We start from the raw sequence: 21,194 nt of genomic DNA on the forward strand, positions 1-21,194 counted from the left end.
TGTCCAGCTCTGGTACAATCTAGGGGAGTGGTGGAGTTCTCATTCCTGGAGGGTTTAAAAACATTTGGATGTTTGACATGGGGATGTAGTTTATGGGGGAATGATGCCTAAGATTTTTAGCTCTTTATATTTTTCATATATTTGTAGCTTTGTAGATTGCTAAAGCATAGCTGTAGCTTCTAGTACTTTCCCCATCTTTCCTCCCTACATTTAGGAACAATAAGCTAACATTATAAACACATTCCTAAGTGCTGTTTAGTTGTATTCCAAGAAGAGACCTAGCTACAAGGACATTCTCTTTTCCAACCAGAATCTGGACCAGACATAACAAAAGTGGGGCAAAAGAAACCTCTGGGCTGCTTCCAGTGGAGCAAGACCCCAGGAATTATTACCTAACCAACTAACCTTTTAATTGGACAGTATGTGATAAATATACTAATTAACTAACATTATAAAAATTGTAGAATTACTATACCATTTGCAATTTTCACCACACTGTATACCTGAAAGCTTTCAAGTAAAGATTTGCTTTTATATTCACTCTAACATTGTTGGAAAGATCTATTTTCTGGGTGTCAGTGAGCTTGACAGTGCTGGAGGAACTGTTGGACTCGATGATCTTAGAGGGCTTTTCCAACCTAAACAATTCCATGATTCTATCTGCTGCCCCCAGTCCTGGGTGCTGTGCTCACTAGAGGTGACTCTGCACATGGTGAGGAGCACACCAGTGCTGATAAGGAGCTGGCCTCTGTTATACCATGCTCAGATAATAAAATAACCACCTTTGATTCTGCTAATGCAATTATAGGGTAAATGGAAGAGGAGCTTAAGTTAAATTCCAGATGTGACCTGACAAGCCACAGCCTGCAGGTACACGTCAGGCTGCAGCACACATCGCTGTCAGCCTGTGAGCCATGTCACTGGTGATGAATGCTAACAAATGAGTTACTGTCTAGTTGTCATGGGAAGCCTGCACACTGGAAAAAAATTAAGAATTAACTGGCTTCAAGCTGCTTTCAGAAGAAGTGAGAAATCTAATTCTGGCCTGATGATTGTTTGGATTCAGAAGTAGAGAGTGAGGACTTCCACACCAAAAATGCCTGGGCAGTGCATCCCATATGTTCTGTCTTGCTTCAGGATGTTTATTACGTGCAACATTTGCTGGCAGCCCAAAATCCAGCATGTTCTGGACTGATCCCCAGCTCCATGGGCAGCAGGGCAAAGGAGAAGCTTCTGACCCTCTGCTCCACTCTGATGAGACCCCACCTGCAGAGCTGCATCTGGCTCAGGGGTCCAACATCATCAGTATGGGAAGCTGCTGGAGTGAGTCCAGCATATGCCAGGGAAATGCTCCAGGGTCTGGAGCACCTCTGCTCTGGAGATGATCTGGGAGAGCTGGGCTTGTTCAGCCTGGAGAAGGGAAGGCTTCAGGGACACCTTAGGGCCCCTTCCAGTTTCTAAAAGGGCTATAAAGTTCAAGTCATAGAACCATAGAATCACAGGATTGTTTGGGCTGAATGGGATTTAAAGCCCATGTCATTCCATCCCCTGCCATGGGCAGGGACACCCACTACTAGATCAGTTTGCTCCAAGCCTCAGTCTGGCCTGGAACACTCCCAGGGATGGGACAGCGACAGTTTCTCTGGGTAACCTGTTCTAGAGCATCACCACCCTCACAGACAAGAATTTCTTCCCAATATTCCATCTAACCCTGCTCTCTGTCAGTGGGAAGCCATTCCCATTGTCCTGTCACTCCTGGCCCTTGTCCAGAGTCTCTCTCTAGGACCTTTGGAGCCCCTTTAGGCCCTGAGGGGCTCTGAGTTCTCCCTGGAGCCTTCTCTTCTCCAGGCTGAACACCCCCACCTCTCTCAGCCTGTCTTCCACAGCAGAGGTGCTCCAGCCCTCTGATTATGTTCAGAGCCTCCTCGGAACTGCTTGCTGTGGAAGTTGCTTGCACTTCTTGTGGTAGGATGGCACCTTTAGTATCAGAGGTGCAGGTGCTGTACAATTGCCTCCCAAAAGCAATTTTGCTTCTGTCGTTTTCTGTCCCTTAATCTGCAGAGTATTACAATAATCTTCCTTTTTGCAGGGACAGGGGTGACCTTAGAGCCAAGGAATATTCCTGTATCTAGGAATATGCCTTGTGCTAGAAGCATGTTCTGTGCGTATCTCCACAGAAGGATTGCATATCTCTACAGTATCAACCCTTCCTCCAGTGCCTCCCCCATCTCATTCATTTAGCATATGCTGGTATAGCTCTATTTGTTGAAATGTTCATTTGCGGTTGTGGGTTAACTTCCCTGGAATGTTAACATTCCCAGGAATATTTGAAGAGGGCTTTCTGAGCACTTCTCTGTTTCTGAAGGGCTTCAGTTCCTCATCTACTTCTGCCTTACTTTCCTTCTGTTTTGTGACAGTGTGGTAAAGGCTCTGCTCACAGCTAATGCAGATCCAAACCTTGGGGATGATTTCAGCAGTGTGTATGAGATTGCCAAAGAAAAAGGCCTCCATTCCTTGGAAGGTAAGATGGTTTGTGTGTAGCTACTGACATTTGCTTTTCAGGTCCCAAAATTTTGTTTCCTGATCTAACCTCATGGGGTTTTTTTAGAGCTTGTTTCATCTTCTCCCGTTTAAATGCAAAGTAAGTGATGGTATTTGGCTGAATGTGTGTCCGAAGAGGAAAGAAACCTTACACAGATATTATATAGAAGCAATCCCTCAATTTACCAGAGATAAACTGTATTATATAGCCAGAGCATCATACTAAGTCATAGATAGGAACGTCATTCCATTGACTAGCATGCAGCCACATCTTGGGGAAGGGTTCAGGGCAGTGTATTCCTCCAGCAGCCTTAATCCAGATCTTATCAGGAGCTGTGAAATGCAGACAGTCTTGTCCGATTGAAGTAAAGCCGAGTGATGTAAGTGGTTGCAGTGACTACTGTTGGGTTTGAGCAGGCATCTGTACCAGCTCTCAGCCCTAGATGGCTTCCCATGAAAACAAGGTCATTTTCTGCAGAGTCACGTCCTCTCATTATGGATATTCTTGGCAGATCTTAGTTCCCACTCTTATCCCTTCATTATCCTCATCACTGGGATGTTGATGCAGACTTAGAATCATAGAACCATGGGATGGTTTGGGTGGGAAGGGACCTTTAAAGCCCATCCAGTCCAACCCCCTGCTATGGCATGGATACCTTCCACTAGGCCAGGTTTCTCAGACACCTGCTTTGTTTAGACCTATTTAAATTACCCAGACTGTTTCCACTTTTTATGACAATAAATGATAATAAAATTTTATTGGGTTTCTGATTATCGGGATATGTCTGGATTCTTGGTGCCCAGCTGTGCTTTGGAGCAGCCAGCTGCATGTTCAGAGACTCTTCTGTTCCCCACACTGGCAGGAATGATAGTAGGACTCAACTCCCCTAAAATGTCCCTGTCTTTCCTTCCCCATTCCAGAAGCCTTTTCTCCACAAAAGCACTGTGCTAGCCTGCCAACCTCACCTCTGAGTTGGCAGACCACGGGATGTTTCCCAGACTTCCCCCTTGCCCTGCCAGAGCCCAGCCAGCTGCTGGGACTTGTATTCCCAGGTAGGGCTGCATCCACAGTGGCTGCTTTTGTGTGCTCTGACTTGCTTGGAAGTTAAACCTTGTTTCAGCTGCTCTGAGTGGAAAGTGGGGGGAAGCCACACAGTTTGTCCAGAGCCTCAGTCTGCGCAGCATGGTTTGCAGAGCCTGAGTCATAGAGTCGTAGAATAAAATCATGGAATCATTTTGACTGGAAAAGCCTTTCCAGACCATAGAGTCCAACCATTCTCCCAGTACTGCTGAGGCCACCACTAAACCATATCTCCAAGTGTCACATCCACATGATTTTTAAAGCCCTCCAGGGATAGGCAGATGGTGCCAGGACTTAACAACCCTTTCCATGAAGAAATTTTTCCCAATATCCATCCTGAACCTTCCCTGGCACAGCTTGAGGACATTTCCTCTGGTCCTGTCTCTTGTTCCTTAGGAGAAGAGCCTGACCCCCACCTGGCTCAACTCTCCTGTCAGGGAGTTGAGGAGAGTGAGAAAGTCCCCCCTGAGCCTCCTTTTCTCCAGGCTGAGCTCTTCAGCTCCCTCAGTCACTCTTCACCAGACTCATGCTCCACACCATTCCACAGCTGTATTGCCCTTCCCTGGAGATGCTGCAGCCTCAGTATCCTTGGAGTGCAGGACCCAGAACTGAGTCCAGGTGTGGCCTCAGCAGCACCCAGCACAGGGTCAGTTCCCTCATCCTGCAGCCATGGATGCTGTTGGGGCACAGTGACATTATCCACAGGCCTGTCTGTGCTTTTAACTCAGTGCTAAGAGGCGAAAGCTCTGTGAAAGCCTAATGAAGGTGTAATATTTGAACCTTTCATAAAGCACAGGTGGAGTTAAGAAGATGGAACAGTGAAGCGACAGCTTTGACAGGATGTTATTCTGTATTTTTAAAAGCTCCCTGCTCTCATCCCTCACTGACCCACCCATGCAGCAGACCTACTTCTTGATGTGAAAGAGAGCATACATAGATCACATCCCTATAGCAGGGAATGTAAAATGTATGAAACTACATTAAAAAATGAGCAATAGAATGCCAATACATAATGCATGTACATAGACTTTATTTAAGATAAAGTATATCAACCAAGAAAGTTAATTGTTTTTGTCTGCATTCATCCCTCTCTAATGTTATATATTTTGGGGTGAAGAAAAGATAAGGCCACTCCATGAGAAGTTGCATTAATTCTTTGGTTGACATATTTTATTAAAAAGAATAAATTCAGTTGCGTTTTTAAAAAGAGAGAGAGAAACTGCCTTTGTTTTTTTCCTTTTTTTAGACATTTACATATTTCGTGTATAAATATTTTTTCATAAAAACATCCAAATCGAGAGGGTGTGCTCCACAACCACTGCACAAAATATATTACAGACATTTATATGGATGGCAGGAAGGGAGACAGAGGGCTGAAAATTTCCAGGCACCCAGTGATGGATGGTGCACGAGGCTTCCCCTGACGCTTTATTGAGTTTCCGATGATTATCTCTCTCAGAGACATTTTTTACAGATGACGGCCGAGCTGTCACAACGGACCATGGGGGAAAAAAACCAACAATAATAACACTTTAATCTCTTTACTGCGCTGCTCCCTAGTATCTCAGATTCATCTTCCCTGACGCACGCAGTTCATTATCCTGCTCCTCCCTGGGTAGGAAATGACGACAAATAAATAAATATACATACTCACCCTGTGTGCTTGGAGAAAGGACCCAGGGAAGGAAAGGAGCCAGGGCATTAATTGATCTTCCTGGAGGGACTGTGGTTCATTAGTGGCGATGCTGGGCTCGGACAGCATCAGGTATTCATCACAGCATTTCTCTCTTCTGAACTTTTTGAATCCCCTGGAAATCTTTTGATGGCTTTTAAGAGGGACCATGAAGAAGTATAAGGTGCTCAGAGCATTTGGAAGCTGTCCCTGAATCGGAGTCTGCTGAGTTTTGGGTACAGACCCTTTCACCAAGGAGCTGGACACACCTTCAGGAGTAGAATTTGGCCCACCAGATGGGCGGTGTTCATTTGAATGGAGACAGCACACATCAGTCTACCATCACTCATGCTCCATGGTGGGACAGGGTATTTATGGGGCTTCCTCTGGGCAACCTGGGCCATGCCTCACCACCCTCACAGAAAAGAATTTCTTCCCAATATTTAATCTTACCCTGCCCACTGTCAGTTTGAAGATATTCCTACTTGTCTTGTCACTATGTGTCACAGGAGAGCAACCCTGTAAAAAGTCACTCTCTCTTATTTTTTTTTGCTGATGACTAAAGCAAAGAGTTTAAAATCCAGGTTTTCTAAAGCCAGATCCTTAGACCAGCCACAGGAGAGCAGGGGTGCTGCAGACTCTTCCTGCAGAGCCATGCCCTGCTGAGACGCTGGATTTATGTGCTGGAGACTCCCAAAATCAGGAATTTGCTTGAAGATCAAGCCATAATGGGGCAGCGTTCTTTCCTGTCACAGCTTCCCTTCTGTTTGCTAAAATTATTATTTAGATTAGATATTAGGAAGAAATTCTGCCCTGTGTGGGTGGCAAGGCCCTGTCACAGGTTGCCCAGAGTAGGTGTGGCTGCCCCATCCCTGGAAGTGTCCAAGGCCAGGTTGGATGCAGCTTGGAACAGCGTGGTCTAGTGGAAGGTGTCCCTGCCCATGGCAGGGGGGTAGTACCAGATGAGCTTTGAGGTCCCTTCCAGGTCAGGCCATCCTGTTACCCTACAATAAAAGATTGGAAGAAAGGCTGAGGTCTTTGCTCAGGTGTTCTCCACCTACTCCTCCTCTGCCTGGGTGCTGTGTGGGCAGTCTGGGATAGATGGAAACCATGTTGTCCTTATCTCTACTGCTGCTCAGTGGAGTGGGGACAATGGCCACCAGAAATCCTCACTGGGGTCCTGATGGTCCCAGAAAAGCCCTTAAGAAGCTTTCTGTCTGGTGACAGCAGTGGGTCCATGCTGCTGCTGCACATCCAGACGAGCAGTTCTGTAGCTACCTCAGTGAGCTGAGCTTTCACTTTTTGTCCCCTGCAGTCCTTGTCACCCGGGAGGATGACTTCAGCAACCGTCTCAACATCCGAGCCAACTTCAAGGGCTGCACAGCTCTACACTATGCAGTTCTGGCTGATGACTACCTGACAGTCAAACTGCTGCTGGATGCAGGTGAGTTTTGTATTTCCACCCAGCTCATGGGACAGGAGCACTTCTGAGTCAGCCCATCCCACAGAACTGTCAGGTTCAGACACAGACACTGTCACTGTCACAATTTGGTGTAATTTGATGTTTGCTTTCATCTCTTTACTTTTTCGTTTCTGTGTTCCCTTTCATTTCCAGTGGTTTTTTTCCATGTGCTTTTGGTGGCTCTTCTTGCCTTCATCATTGAATTTTCCCTTTCCTCCTGCAGTTCAGCAGCCAGAGAATCACAGAACCCTGTAACGGTTTGGGTTGGAAGGAACCTCAAGAATCATCCAATTCTAACCCTCTGCCATGGGCAGGGACACTTTCACTAGACCAGGTTGCTCCAAGCTGCACCTAACCTGGCCTTGAACATTTCCAGGAATGGGGCAGCCACACCTCCTCTGGGCAACCTGAGCCAGGGCTCAATTCTTCAGGGCTCAAAGCCAGGGAAGAATTTCTTCCCAATATCCCATCTAACCCTTCTGTCAATGGGAAGTCATTCACCCTTGTCCTTTCACTCCAGGCTCTTGTCCAAAGTCCCTCTCCAGGTCTCTTGGAGCCTCTTTAGACACTGGCAGTGGTTCTAAGGTCTCCCTGGAGCCTTCTCTTCTCCAGGATGAACACCTCCCACTCTGTCAACCTGTCTCCAGAACTTCAGCCCTTGAAGAGCTTCTGTGACCTCCTCTGTCCTCACTCCTGCAGCTCCACACTCTACTAACATTGAGCCCCATAGGCGGACTGGGTGCCCCACATGCCCCCAACTAGTATATTTTTCATTTTCCTCCTGCAGTATATACTCAGGCCATCTGTCATATCCCTCATGTCCCTTTGTGGAATGGAAGAGTCCCTGCTATACCAGGAACATATCTGCTCTGTAGACAAGGTACAGGATAGGTGCTGGTAGGCACATGAAATGGTGGATGCTCAAGTAATATTTGCACCGGGACAATGCAGCTCTTGTAAGAATTGGTAAGAATTAGCTTGTGCAGTTACTGGTCCTCCTGGTTAAATCACAGGGCCCTTCTGCTCACAGAGCCTGCTTCATTGTCATCTCCTGTATACTCCCTTGGGCAACCTGTTCAGTGCTCAGCTGTCTTCATGGGGAAAAAACTTATAGCACTAGTGGAGTAGAATGAGAAGATGCATTTAGCCAACAGAATAGGAATGTGCTGCCATGACACCAGTTTTTACATATGCCCTCCTGCTCTTCCTTCTAGGATGATGTTTGTGGCTGTTGTGCTGTTCTCCAGAGCTAGCATCTTAGTGTGTACCTGCACTTGCACAGTGCTTTTACCTTCTTCCTCAGACCACCAAGCTGGTCCATAGTTCTGCTTTCCTCCTGATGTGATGTCATTTGTCCCCAGCATTCCTCTCCTCCAGCAATTTCAACAGCTCTCCTCCTGTGATGTCCCCAAGGTCACCTGGAGATGAGCCAGCCACAGCAATGCTGTGCCTGCCTCAGGTGTATGCTGCCAGCAGCCTCTGCCAAGTGGAACATAAAGTGGCCACCTGTCCCAGCCTGGCCCTACCAGAGACATTCTCACTAGGGCCTGGCTGGCCAGATGCTGATTTTTGCAAAGATTGGAGGAATGTTGTAGTCTTTGCGGTGTGGGCATATCAGAAGTTAATTCTAGGGAAGCAGACAAATATGTAATGATATGATGTGGTCTCATAAGGCTCATTCCTTAAGAAAGCAGCTAAAAAGATAGTATAAAGAAGCATCTGAGATGGCTAAACATCCCCAGATGGAATGAGGAAAATTAATTGTGGCAACATTGAACCTTGATACTTATCTGTACTATGCGCTTATTATCTTGCACAAATAGAAATATAAGAGTGAAAGGGTGAGATTCTGTGGCACTGGACTCCAGGTCAGGGCTTCTCTGGGAGCCTTACAGGTACCAGAACCCCAGCTCCTGGCCATAAATTAACCCAGAAACAAAGGAACCAAGGAAGGAAATTATATTGCAAAGTAAGAGAGCTGAAAAAGCAGGCAGCTGCTCAGGAAGCTGTGTGGACATGGTGGCTGGGAAGTCTTCAGGCAAAAATTCTGGCCTAAGTGGGGGTCCATCACATTTTTCTGACATAGAAGCTCCCCTCTGTGTTTGCAGCACATGTGGGCATTGTGTGAACACAGAACCTGGCGTGGTCTCAGAGCATATGACTTACTGCATGTCTGTTGCATGGGCCAGCAGCACGTTCTCAGCAGTCACTTGGCCATGGGCACTGGCAGTCAGAAGGAACTGTTCCAACAAGACCTCTGGGATCCCGCAGTTGTGGGCAGGGATGCCCACAGGAGGAGTGGAGCAGAGTGGGCTTTACCTGCTTAAGCAACAGGTTGTTGCTTAGGGGGTGTTACAAAGCAAAGAGTGGCAGTGGGGTTGAAGTGCTGGAAAAGTTCTTGTCAAAGCAGTATCTGTGCAGGGAGAGTCTGTACTTGAGGCTGGAGAGTGTTTCACATATGGTGAATCGTAGAATCACAGGATGGTTTGGACTGACCACTCCCTGCTCTCTCAGCCTGTCTCCAGAGCAGAGGGGCTTCAGCCCTCAAAGCACTTCTGTGGCCTCCTCTGGACTCACTCGAGTAGTTCTATGTCCTTCTGTTGTTGGATCCCAGAGCTGGAGGAAGCACTGCAGTTGGGGTCTCACCTGAGGAGGGTAGAGGGGCAGAATCATCTGGAATAGCATTTTCTACACAGATACCTGCTTCTTGTTTCTGCCTTGGAAAGCCTCCTTCCATAACATATATTAGCAGTTGATTGGAAGTACAAAGCAGCTCCTTGGTTACCCTAAGTACAGGTAAAAGATGGGTGCAGATAAGTGAAGTTGGCACTAAAGAATATTTCCATCCTGGATAAATCATTGTAAGCAGTAAGTCCACCGTATTTCTCCAGTTGTGCCCTGCTTAGCTCTCTGAGTACTGTTCCAATCCAGGCCTCGCTTCGCAGAGGCAACTGTTCTTTTTGTTCCAGAGATATTTCTGTGTCTGTCCTGGAGCCACTGCCATCCCTGTGAATGGCCCTTTCTTTGCCTGGTGCCCACAGAGAGTTATTTGTTTGTAGCAAAATGTCTCAGCTTGAAAGAACTCACTTGGATCTCAGCAAAAAGGAAAAAAAAAAAGCATTTAACAATCTGTGGGACTGTGTTTGTTTGGGTACAAATGGAAGGATTGTGTGAAATCAAAGTGAAAATTCAAAACTTAGCCAGAAAACGTGATGGTCACTCATCACTGTTCCCTTCTTAATCCAGCCCCGCAGAAATCCTTCTAGATCCTGCTCACCAGCCTACACTAAGAGTTCATTTCCAAGCGGAAATCCTCGTGTAGTAGAGCATGTCCCAGTGCTCAGATCCTGGAGACAGCAACCCACCAGTGGGAACCTCCATTTGGTGATGGTGTGAAAGATCCCATTGGAGCCCTGGTAGAATCCCAAGGCTGACTGATCTGAGTTCAGTGTTCCTCAGATTAATCTCTGTCCACAATACCCACTTACCCTTTGTAGTCATGGTTAGTATGCAGATTTATGAGGATTATTTACTAAATGCAATAAGCTTCAGCTTTCTGTCAGGTGGACTCTGAGCTGCTGGGCTGACAGCAGACCCTTCCCAGCCCTTCCAGCAAGTTTTGGGTGCTGGAGTTTCCTGATGGGTGCACGATAGGATGATTTCAGGGCATTCACTGGGGGCCTTCCCCTCCCCACAGTTGCGTGCAATAACAAAGCAGGGAATCCCTGGGATGAATACACGGCCAACGGTCTTGGAGTGGAGATCGAACACCGTTCAGCCCTTTGTGAGGGTAATGCCCCTGTGCTGCCATTGACTTCGCACACAGGGTGGCTTCTGGCTGCTGACGTGGAACAGGCTCCCCTTGATCTCTCCCTACACCTGCCTTTTACTAACTCTCCATTTACTCTCCCTCTGACTTCCCTCGATGGTGCCCTGCCCTCAGGCCAAAGCCATTAACCGCCCAGCCCCTCTCTGCTCCAACCACTTCCCTACCCCCCTGTTGTGTTTTAAGGGAAGCCCCCTGCACTTGCCCCTCACCCCACATCCCTAGCCTTTTGTGGCTCATTCAGTGACTCGCTTGACCCCTCCAGGACCTTATAGCCCTGTGGTCAGCATGTGTGTGCCCAGCAGACCGCGAGACGAAAGTGGCGGCTCTGTTGTCCTTTCGGGCAGTTGTTGGTGACATTTCACAGTCCCCTGACCTGAGGCGACACCATAAATATCAGTGTTTGGGGAAGGGGTGGGTGAGTACTCACATCCACAGGCTGCACCACTTGCTACTGCAGGCACAATTGATTCCAGGGACTTTGTGTTTGGCTCCGAGGAAGGCAGGCAGGCAGGGTCACCAGCTCTCTTGTTTTAGAGGGAGCTTTTATTATGTCAATATTATGTGAAATAGCCAGTATTAAAATGTGCAGCTTTCTGGCAATGCCATAACCCTGCCTTGGAGCATAGCCAACACCAACCACCCTTCTACAGATGGTTCTGCTCCACAACCTGTTGCTGAAATGCAGGGAGCAAGAGATCAGGCAAGCACAGATTCATGTGTCCAGAGCAAGTCAAGGAGATTGTTCGAGGGCTGGAGCCCCTCTGCTTCGGAAATAAGCTGGGAGAGCTGGGGTTGTTCACCCTGAAGAAAGGAGGACTCCAGGCAGCCTTTAGAGCACCTGCCAGTACCTAAAGAGGTTCCAAGAGAGGTGAGGAGGGACTCTGGATAAGTACATGGAGTCACAGGACAAGTCATGGCTCCTTACTGACAGAGGCAGGGTGGGATTGAATATTGAAAAGAAATTCTTCCCTGTGAGGGTAGTTAGGCTCTGGCATAGGTTGCCCATAGCAGCTGTGGCTGCCCCATCCCTGGAAGTGTTCCAGGCCAGGTTGGATAGGTCTTGGAGCAACCAGGTCTTGTGGAAGGTGTCCTTGCCCATGTCAGGGGAGTGGAATGACGTGGGCTTTAAGGTCTGTTCAGCCCAAACAATCTTGTGATTCAGTGATTCAGAGCTAGGAACAGTACTGCTGCTGCCCAGGGATTTTCCCTGCAGGTAAATGACCCTTCTCCCACCATGAGAAACTGTTCCACTTTCACAGCCTTGTTCTGGGAAGAGTTGTCATAGCTGTGGTAACCTTTCAGTAAATTAAAGTTACACTGGACAGGGCACAGAAGATGCTGTAGGAACTGTCTTAGGTTGGAGCTCACAAAATGCAAAATCAGAATATTATGGGCACTTGCTTATATATACACTTGAGAAACTAGGCACAGGAAGAGGTGTAGAAGCAAGGTTTCCCTGGTGTTTAGCAGCCCAGCTGCCATTTTTCTAGAATCTCAAAATTAATTTCCAAGTGTTTTTCCAAGGTGTGTTTGGTGTGTGTGTGTGTGTCCATGTAGCTAGGGGTTGTCTGAATTGTCACCTGCTGACACATGGAAGTGTTGTTTTCACACAGATGTGTGGCAGTGCACTACTCTGCTCCTGCATGTAGGTGGGTTTGGGCTTGTATTTCCTATCCTTGCCTAAAAGTAGAACAGTTCCTTCCTTCAGAGATTGACCTCTGCCAGTTTGTGGGACCTCCCCTCTCTCTATCCCCGCTACAGAAACTGACACTTGCCCTCCTGCCAAACCTGAGCAGGCTCCATATGTGTCCCATTCTTCCCAGTACTCTCCTCACCCCTGACTGCCCTGCTTTCTATTTCCTGTCTTCAGAGATCATCCCCTCTGCTCCCAGCTCCTCCAAGAGCCAGCACGCAGGCTGACCAGACTAGCAATACTTCCTCAGTGGAATCACAGGATCACTAAATGGTTTGGGTTGGAAGGGACCTTTAAGCTCTTCTCATTCCACACTGCTGCTATGGGCAGGTACACCTTCCACTAATTCAGGTTGCTCCAACCCCATCTAACCTGGCCTCGAACATATCCAAGGAAGGGGCAGCCACAACTTCTCTGGGCAACTCCAGGGCCTCACCAACCTCACAGGGAAGAATTTCTTCCTAATACCCAATCTAACCCTGCTCTCTGTCAATGTGAATCCATTCCCCCTGTCCTGTCACTCCTTGCCCTTGTCCAAAGGTCCTCTTCAGCAATCTTGGAGTCTCTCATCTCTAATTAGATGTGAAAGAGAGAGAGAAAGAAATGAACATACATTTGTGAAAACATTTTAGCTGAAGCTGCAATAACCTGGTCTGCTGAACTCGATTTGCTGGTAAAATTAGACCAGTGCATTTGTTCATAATGTTGTGCACTCCTCTCCTCAGTCCAATGTAATTGCAGATCTTGTGAGTAGGGTGAGTGATGGGTAAACAGATTACAGAGCTGGCATTGCAAGGGATGGGCTTTGGACATCAGAAAGCAAAAGTGCTTATGATATTCTCTGGAAAAATCAGTTTCTAATTAATTGGGTTTTTCTAACCCAATTAATTTATTATTAACTGCTGCATAATATGTCTTGTTTTCTGTTGCATCCCAGATTCAAAGGGTCCACTCTTTGAGAGGGAGAGTAAAGGATAGCCCTAGGAAGTAGGCTCTCAGGTCCCCAGCAGCCAGTTCCAGAGAGGAGATACCTTTGGTTTTAACACATCCTGGGAAAGTAACATTTTGCTGCAGTCAGCAGTTACCAGAGTAAGCAAGAGCTCAGCACAGAACTCCTCCTTCTCTACAACTCCCTGAAAGGAGGGTGAAGCCAGGTGGGAGTTGGGCTCTTCTCCCAGGTAACAAGCAACAGGATGAGAGGAAATTCCCCCAAGTTGTGGCAGGGGAGGTTTAGGTTGGATGTGGGGAAAAATTCTTCCCCAAAAAGAATGGCTCAATCTTGGCACAGGCTGCCCAAGGCAGTGTTGGAGTCCCCATCCATGGAGGAATTTAAAAGCCTGGGAGTTGGGGACATGGATGAGTGCTGAGGGAGTGGTTGGACTTGATGGCCTGATGGGTCTTTTTCAACCCAAAAGTACCATGAAACTATTTGATGACTGTGTAACATGCTCTCTAAACCACACTGTGCAGAGTAGGGCTCTGCACAACCTGTGTGGCTTCCTCCTGAGTCTCCTTTAGTGTAGCTGGGACAAGGTTTAGCCTGCAAGCAGGTCAGAGCATGCAAATGCAGCCACTGTGGATGCAGCTGTCCCCAGGAATGCTGGGCCCTTTTTGGTGAGTCACGTGCATGGTAGCTGTCCTGGGTGGTCTGTTGTGGAGGTTTGCTGCCCAGGCCAGCTGTCATGCCAGAGTGCCTGACATGCTCTCTCCCTCTCCATGCTCATATTTACAAGGGAATGTGATAAATTCCGTATTGATTCCTTCTGTTGCACTGTAAATTTTGCAAAAGATGATTAAATAGTGCAATAGCATCTGCGAGTGCCGAGGCTCAATATGTTCTGGGCCGGCGTATCGATCCTTCGTCTGACCGCAGCCAGTTCCACTCCCCACCATGCCAGACCAGTAATTAAAATCCTATGAAACTGGGATTTAGAAACCAATCATATCCCAGCGTCGAGGCATCCAGCATCCCACTGTGGTGAGAGCAATAAGAGTCCAAAGTGCCAGCACATTTCTGTCTCTGTTGGAGCACTTAGGAATAGTTTTCCCGTAGGGCAGGGGAGTAAATAGATCCCTCTTGAAGTCGTTCTGGGGAGAGACTTGACAGTGACAGCATGTTTGGCATGATTTTAAGAGCTCTGCACACATGGGTGTATGGAGAAAGGGTGATGGATATATTGGAAGAGTATGATTCTGTAGTTTCCTTTCTCGCATTACAAAACAACAGTCAGGTGGATTGTTTTCACACACAGTTGTCAAGTAGGCATAGACCAACTTACACTCCAATAAAGCGAGAGTGAAAGGTGCAGACATTTAAGACATTCATTCTTTCTTTCTTTCTTTCTTTCTTTCTTTCTTTCTTTCTTTCTTTCTTTCTTTCTTTCATTTTTTCATTCTTTCATTCGTTCTTTCTCTGTTTCTTCTATTGCAACTTTCCCATTTGCCATAGAATCAGAGAACAGTTTTGAATTAGAATAGACCTTCAGGCTTATCTTGTTACAAACCCTCACCATGGACACGGACACCTCTCAATAGATCAGGTTGCTCCAAGTCCTGTCCAGCCTGGCCTTGATCTTTATCACTTATGGAAACTCACCCTCTCAGGCTGACTTCCAGCTTCTGATAAGGCTCAGAGATCCTAGCTTTTATTCCTAAAGAAGGAACTTCTTTTAAATCCTTCTTTACTTGTGGATTTTTTACATTTGATTTGCCCAAGCAAACACTTCATTGGGTTTTCATCATCTCCTCTGGGTTTGGAAAGATGGTAGTGTGGTTTATTCCTAAACTCCTAACTCTTCTTATGATAAGGACTTTAATAAATATCATGGGTTTCTTTAGTCTTTACATCCATGTTTCTGACAGTTACCTGCTGGTGGGCTGCTGCTTTGTATCTAGCAAGATCCACAATTTCCCCTTGTGGTATAAAGCTCCTTGGCCATGGATTCTTTGCTGGATTTTCTGGTGAAGAAGTTTGGCATGAACATGTGTCCCATTGCAGTGTGGTGCTTAGGAGCTGAAGTTTGGAGAAAGCCTTTTGCACCTTTAATTAAGGCTTGCACTTTGTCTTGGGAGCTTTCTGACTGCCAGAGTGCTAAGTCTCTGGTTTTCACCAGTTTAACAGTTTATTGGTGTTGTGCTCTTTACCCTTGCAGTCCCTGGGCTACTTTTCAGTGTGTTGCAGTGCCCTTCAGTCTCTCAGAGGGGTGACCCTCATGCTGTATTTTCCCTGTTCGGTCAGGGCATTTCATTCTGTACAAATCCTGTGTCACAGGCTGTGTCATGTCATACTGGCTTATTGCCTTTCTTACCTTCTTTTGTTTCCAGCCTTTAATACGTGGCCTCACTGCTCCACCAGTGAGGCTCAGTCCTTACATGCAGTCCAGTTTACATGCTGCTTTGACCAGTCTCCTCCTTTGCCTCTGTTCCAGCTTGCACATTCTGGTCCTGAACATTATACATAACTGTTGTGTCTGTCCAAGTACATAAAGATTTGTGTTCAGTCTGGTTTACAAAGTTTGGGAGCGCTGGTTAAGCTGCACCTCCAAAAGGACCTCTCCTTGCTGGTTGTTACCTGCCCTTGTCAACCTTATCTCAGAGCTCTGGGTATCTACTTTTCCATGTAAACTCTACTCCAGAAACGTCTAATTCTTAGTTAAGTCAAAATCCTTCCTTCACAGAATCACATAATGATTTGGATTGGAAAAGACCTTAAGCTCATGCAGTTCCAGCTCCCTGCCATGGGCAGGGACACCTTCCACTAAAACACGTTTCTTTAAGCCCTATTCAACCTGACTGGAGAAATTTAGGTTGGAAAGGCTTCTTGTGCTTTGAGAGTGAGGCTACTGGACCAAGGGAGCACAGATGCTGTTCCCTAGAGCTCTGTGGGGGCTGCTGCCAACCCAGGGCTGTGCATTAGGAAGCACTTGATGTGGTGGAACTGGAGCTGGTGCAGATGCAATGTGTGTGCCCAGGTGGACAATAAGACCAAGGGTATCTAGGCCTGTGTCACCAATAGTGTGGCCAGCAGGACCAGGATAGTGGCTGATCCCTGTGCCAGGCACTGGTGAGGTTGCACTTCAAATCTTGGGGTCGGTTTTGTGCCCCTCATGGCAGAAAAGGAGGTTTGAGAGGACCTTCTCACTCTCTGCTACTACTCAAAAGGAGGTTGTAGCCACATTCTCCCAGGCAACAAGTGACAGGACAAGAAGAAACGGCCTCAATTGCACCAGGGGAAGTTTAGATCGATTAGAGAAAATTCCTTCCCTGAAAGTGTTTTCCAGCCCTGGCAGTCTGTCCAGGGCAGTGGTGGGTCCCCATCCCTGAAGGGGATGGCCTTGTAGTTGTGGCACTTGGGGACATGGGTTGGTGGTGGCTTTCCCTGACTTTCCTGACTGAAGCAGTACTGTCTTCTGTGCCAGAGACTTGCTTAAGTGCTTGGTTGCCACCTCCACTATATTGTACCTTCTGGACACCAAAGAAAGAAGATAGGAGACATTAAACATTTTGACATCTTGTCTTTCTGTAGCACAGGTCACCGCAGGCCACTGCTGCTGCCCAGCTCATTTGTAGGCAGGACTTTTGGGGTGGCATCAGGACAGGGACTGTCTTGTGTCAGTTCTCTGTCCTCACACCCACTCCTGGGAACAGCTCAGGACCCAAACACTCAACTGGAGGCTACCTGTGGGTATGCCCAGGAGCAGGAGCTTTCACACCATCTGGCTGGGCTATGAAACAAGGTCCTCAAGAGTCCTTTCCTTGTCCCAGTACTCAGGGCTTTTTCTATCTGTGTTCTGTCCACTCTTGGAAGGAATGTCATTCTCTGGTTGTCCATATGAGGCTCCAGTACCACTGTGTGCCCTATCCTGTCTGTTAGAAGTGTGAACCTTTTTCTGGCTGCAGCAGGCTCAGATCTGCTGCTTTTCTGCCCTGACAGGATGGAGTGACAAGAGGAGGGTCTTGGGGTCTTGGGGCTGCTGAGGACACAGGGAGCATTACTGGGATGTTCCTCCAGGTTATGTCTGTGCGCTTTGGCATTCTCCTTTTCCTCCTGCCATCTCTCCCTCCTCTTGCCATCCCCATCCCTATCCTGACAGCAGTGGGGGACCTAAGTACCAGTATCCGCTGCGTGGCCAGCTCTATTGACAGTTATCCAGAAACTGAAGGAATTCAAGACAAATTGTTAAGAGGATGGAGTTAATAAAATTTGAAAAATTGAGGCCTGTCACTCCACTAAACTTTTTTCGATCCCACTGACAGAAACATATTTCCCCAATGAGTGACCTTCTGCAGCTGCTGCAACACCACAATGCTGGGCGGGTGCAGGGAGAGAACCCCCACGCTATTTATCAAATATTATCAGCCGGGGCCTTCTAATATGAGCATGAAGGGCGGGAGGAGGCGACGGGCTCATACAGCCCGAGGTGCTGCCCAGGTGTCCATCCCCAGCTACAGACAGCGAGTGGGAGGTGACAAATTGCCTTCTATTAAGTCGTGGAAGGTTGATGTCCCCTTGGATACTGCTGCAGCCTGTGGCACAGGGTGGGAGAGGGCAGGAGAGGAGGTGGGGATGTGGAGTGGGGTCAGCCAGGGCACCGACAGACCAGTGGCCACTTTTACCTTCTATTAGCAAGCCAAGTGATACCGTTATTTATGGCAGCATAATATTTTATTGCTGCCGGTACTCAAGGTTGGAATCGACCAGTTGTAGGAGTCGGGTTCTATCAATTATTGCAGCAATTAGTCAAGTCGTCAAAGCCATTAACAGGGGGATTAGGCCAATATTGGAGAGCCATTATTGATAGATCCAGGGCAAAGCCAAACAAACCCTCCATCAGAAATGAGAGCAGGCCTAGCCTCGAGGATGTCATCATTTGGAGAAGTCAGGAACATGCCCCACTGCTCACTGCACAGACCCAGGTGGGTTTTGGCAGCGGGGGGGGGGAATCATGGGAGCACTGTCTCTTTAATGTATATGGAGCAGCCAGCCCCAGCATTGTGTAATCTCACCTGTCTTGATCATATTCTTTATTTGCCAAGACAAGGCTTGCCATAGAAATTAGTCCGTGTCGAATGTTTATGGAGCACATTTTTCATTCTGTAAGCAAATATAGTTCCCTGATGCCAATGCCTAGGAATGGCTAATCTCTCCGGCTCTGCTCCCACAGACTCCCCTTACTTCATTTATCTATTCTGATTGCTGCTCGCCCCTGCTGAGCACTCCTGGTGCTTTGCGCTGTCTCATGGCGCAGGAGCAGCTCAGTCTGCCTCTGCCAAGGTACTTGTCTCACTCCAATGTTTCCAACAGCATCACAGAATGATTCTGGCTGGAAGGGACATTAACAGAGTCATCTGGGCCAGCTCCCCCACTCAGGCAGGAGCACATTGCACAAAACTGCAGTGGAAGGATGGGGATAGGAGACATCCCGGACCTGTGGAGCACAGTTATGGGCTCTTCCTCCACCAGGCTGCATTTCAAGGCTTGATAACTGGTGGGATTGTCAGTTTCAGCACCAGTTCGGGTGATTTGGGATTAATTTGAAGATTCACTCTCATAAACTCTTGCGGTTAGGAGCTGCTGTGGGGTCATGGAGTGCACCAGTTTAAGTGACAGGTCTTTGCCTGTAGAGACAGCTCCTGAGATACTGAGAGTCAGAGATGAATCCTGAGACCTTGTTTGCCCCTCTGGCTATTACCCATTACCCCGTCTCCTGATATCACCAAGTTTCCCTCCATATACTTCCCATTGCTGCAACTGGACCAGTTTGATACGGAATGCTCTTCTTCAGTTCAGTGTATCTAGGAGGGAGAGCTCTCCATGTGCATGTGTTTCTGTAGGGTGCCCATCCAACTCAATCCAGATTAGTCTTTGAGATTAGTTTGTTTTTTTAAAAATTATACTCCTAGGAAGGGTGTGATTTTCCCCCAGAAGTGCTCCAGCGACTCAGTGGAGCAGCTGGTCCACAGGTGACAGCCAGCTCCAGCTTCGGCTCCAGCTTCAGCTTCAGCTTCAGCTCCAGCTGGCACAGGCAGCATGTCCAAATGAAGCTGTAATGGTTCCATGTTGCTCCCACAGGACTGAGAGTGGGTGTTTTTGTGAGACTGTCTTTCCTTTTGATGGCCATGTGCTCTCATTCCCCTCAGCAGCTCTTCACTGACAAGCCAGCTGTTAGCAGTGACAATCCCTTTTCTTCCTCCCTGGAGATCTGCGCAACCGCTGGTTGTCCATTCTCTCTGATCTCTCTTTCTGATCCAGACACCCTCCAGAGCAAAGGTTAGGAGGGGACATAGACAGGATGTGCTTCATGCTCCTTCTGCCTCAAGACTGAACGTTGAGCTCCTGATCTTACTCATTTCTTGTACTATCAGGTGCCAACCCGCTGCAGAAGAACGAAATGGGACACACACCCCTGGATTATGCCCGTGAAGGGGAGGTCATGAAACTTCTGAGAGCAGCAGAAGCAAAGGTGAGCCTGAGATTCTGGCCAGTTTGGGTTTCCTTTCCTACTACAAGAACAGTTTAAAAGATGTCATGTGGATGTGGCATGTGGGGACATGTATTAGTGGTGGCCTCGACAGTGCTGGGTGAGCAGTTGAACTCGATGATCTGAAAGCTTTTTTCCAACCCAAATCACTCTATGATTCTATGATTTTAGGGTGCAAGCAATGGAAGACCACCTTAGCACCCCTACAGCTCTATCCTTTTCCAAAAGAAGTCTGTAAAAATTAACAATGTAATGCATAAAGAAAAACACCTGCTCCTGTAGTTTTTTTAACTGTGGCTGTGCCCACCCCTTCCAAGTTACCATTTCTCACTCAGCAGTGACCTGCCCAGGACCAGTAATGCTATTCTGTAACCCCTGGATGCAGGAAAATCTAGAGCCTGTTTTTACTGTATTTTCTGAATTTCTCTGTCATACAAGTAGGGATGAGAATCCAGAGTCCAGCTACGGCCTGGAGTCCAGGTGTTCATGTGCCCCAGTCTAAGGCAAAAGACACCCATTTCCATGGTGGTATCTCATCCCTTCAGCTTCCATGTCCTATTTGCTTTAAAGAAGTAAAAGAAACACATTTGCCATCGTGGTTCCAATAAAAATGCCAGGAATCAGTACAATTGCAGAGCAGTGGGCTACTAGACAATGAGGAACCCACAGCTAAATCTCCAGGACTTAAAATTCCTGAGCAGAGGCCTTGTTCTGTGAATTATTAATGGGTAGGAGAGGCCATCACAGCAGTGACAAGTGATGCTTCATCCCTGGAAGTGATCAAGGCCAGATTGGATGGGATTTGTAGCAACGTGGTCTAGTGGAAGGTGTCCCTGCCCATGGGAGGGGTTACAGCTGGGTGAACTTTAAGATCACTTTCAACCCAAACCCTTCTGTGATGCCTTGTGAGCATCATCTCTCCAAGCAGCACAGATCAGCAGCGGCAGGGGACTCCCTGCATCCCAGACAAGAGGCATTCTCTTGCCAAGACTGTAAGAGCAGGAGCTGAGGCACAAGGAGTCGAGGTTTGTTCCTGGCTGCAAAGTTCGTCTGACATTGCATACCTCAATGTTTGTTCCATGGGTTTGGAATTTAAACTTGCACGCTGCAAACCTGAGGTTAAGAACTTACCCACAAGTGGAGGATGAAGGTAATTAAAACTGTGTCAATTACTGCACTTAGGAGGTATTACCATGAAATAAACCCGCCAGGTGTCAACTGCTGCACTGTCTATGCTTACCTCTGAAAGTCATCGCTCAGGCAGGAATTCAGAACCACATTCTCCAGTGCTAAACCTCTGTCCTAAGCAGCGACAGAGGGATCTTTTCTCTGGGCTCTCCATACTCCTTCCTGGAAATGAAATGCTGCCATGGCTATCCTCTGTGGCCCTGATGGCTGCTTTTGTAGCCAGTAGCACTATGTGGTCACTTTGGCA

General features: G+C 47.6%; 1 protein-coding gene across 1 annotated transcript in view; it reads left to right on the forward strand.

Moving 5' to 3' along the window:
- CLPB (ClpB family mitochondrial disaggregase) overlaps positions 1–21,194 on the forward strand; it is a 70,750-nt gene that overhangs the window by 24,779 nt on the left and 24,777 nt on the right. Inside the window, exons 4-6 of the mRNA XM_056485968.1 lie at positions 2,418–2,521; positions 6,610–6,738; positions 19,644–19,741. Coding sequence (XP_056341943.1) covers positions 2,418–2,521; positions 6,610–6,738; positions 19,644–19,741 — 331 coding nt within the window. The remainder of the gene's footprint in view (positions 1–2,417; positions 2,522–6,609; positions 6,739–19,643; positions 19,742–21,194) is intronic.

This window comes from Oenanthe melanoleuca, chromosome 1 (genome assembly GCF_029582105.1).
Source record: "Oenanthe melanoleuca isolate GR-GAL-2019-014 chromosome 1, OMel1.0, whole genome shotgun sequence".
Lineage (NCBI taxonomy): Eukaryota > Metazoa > Chordata > Aves > Passeriformes > Muscicapidae > Oenanthe > Oenanthe melanoleuca.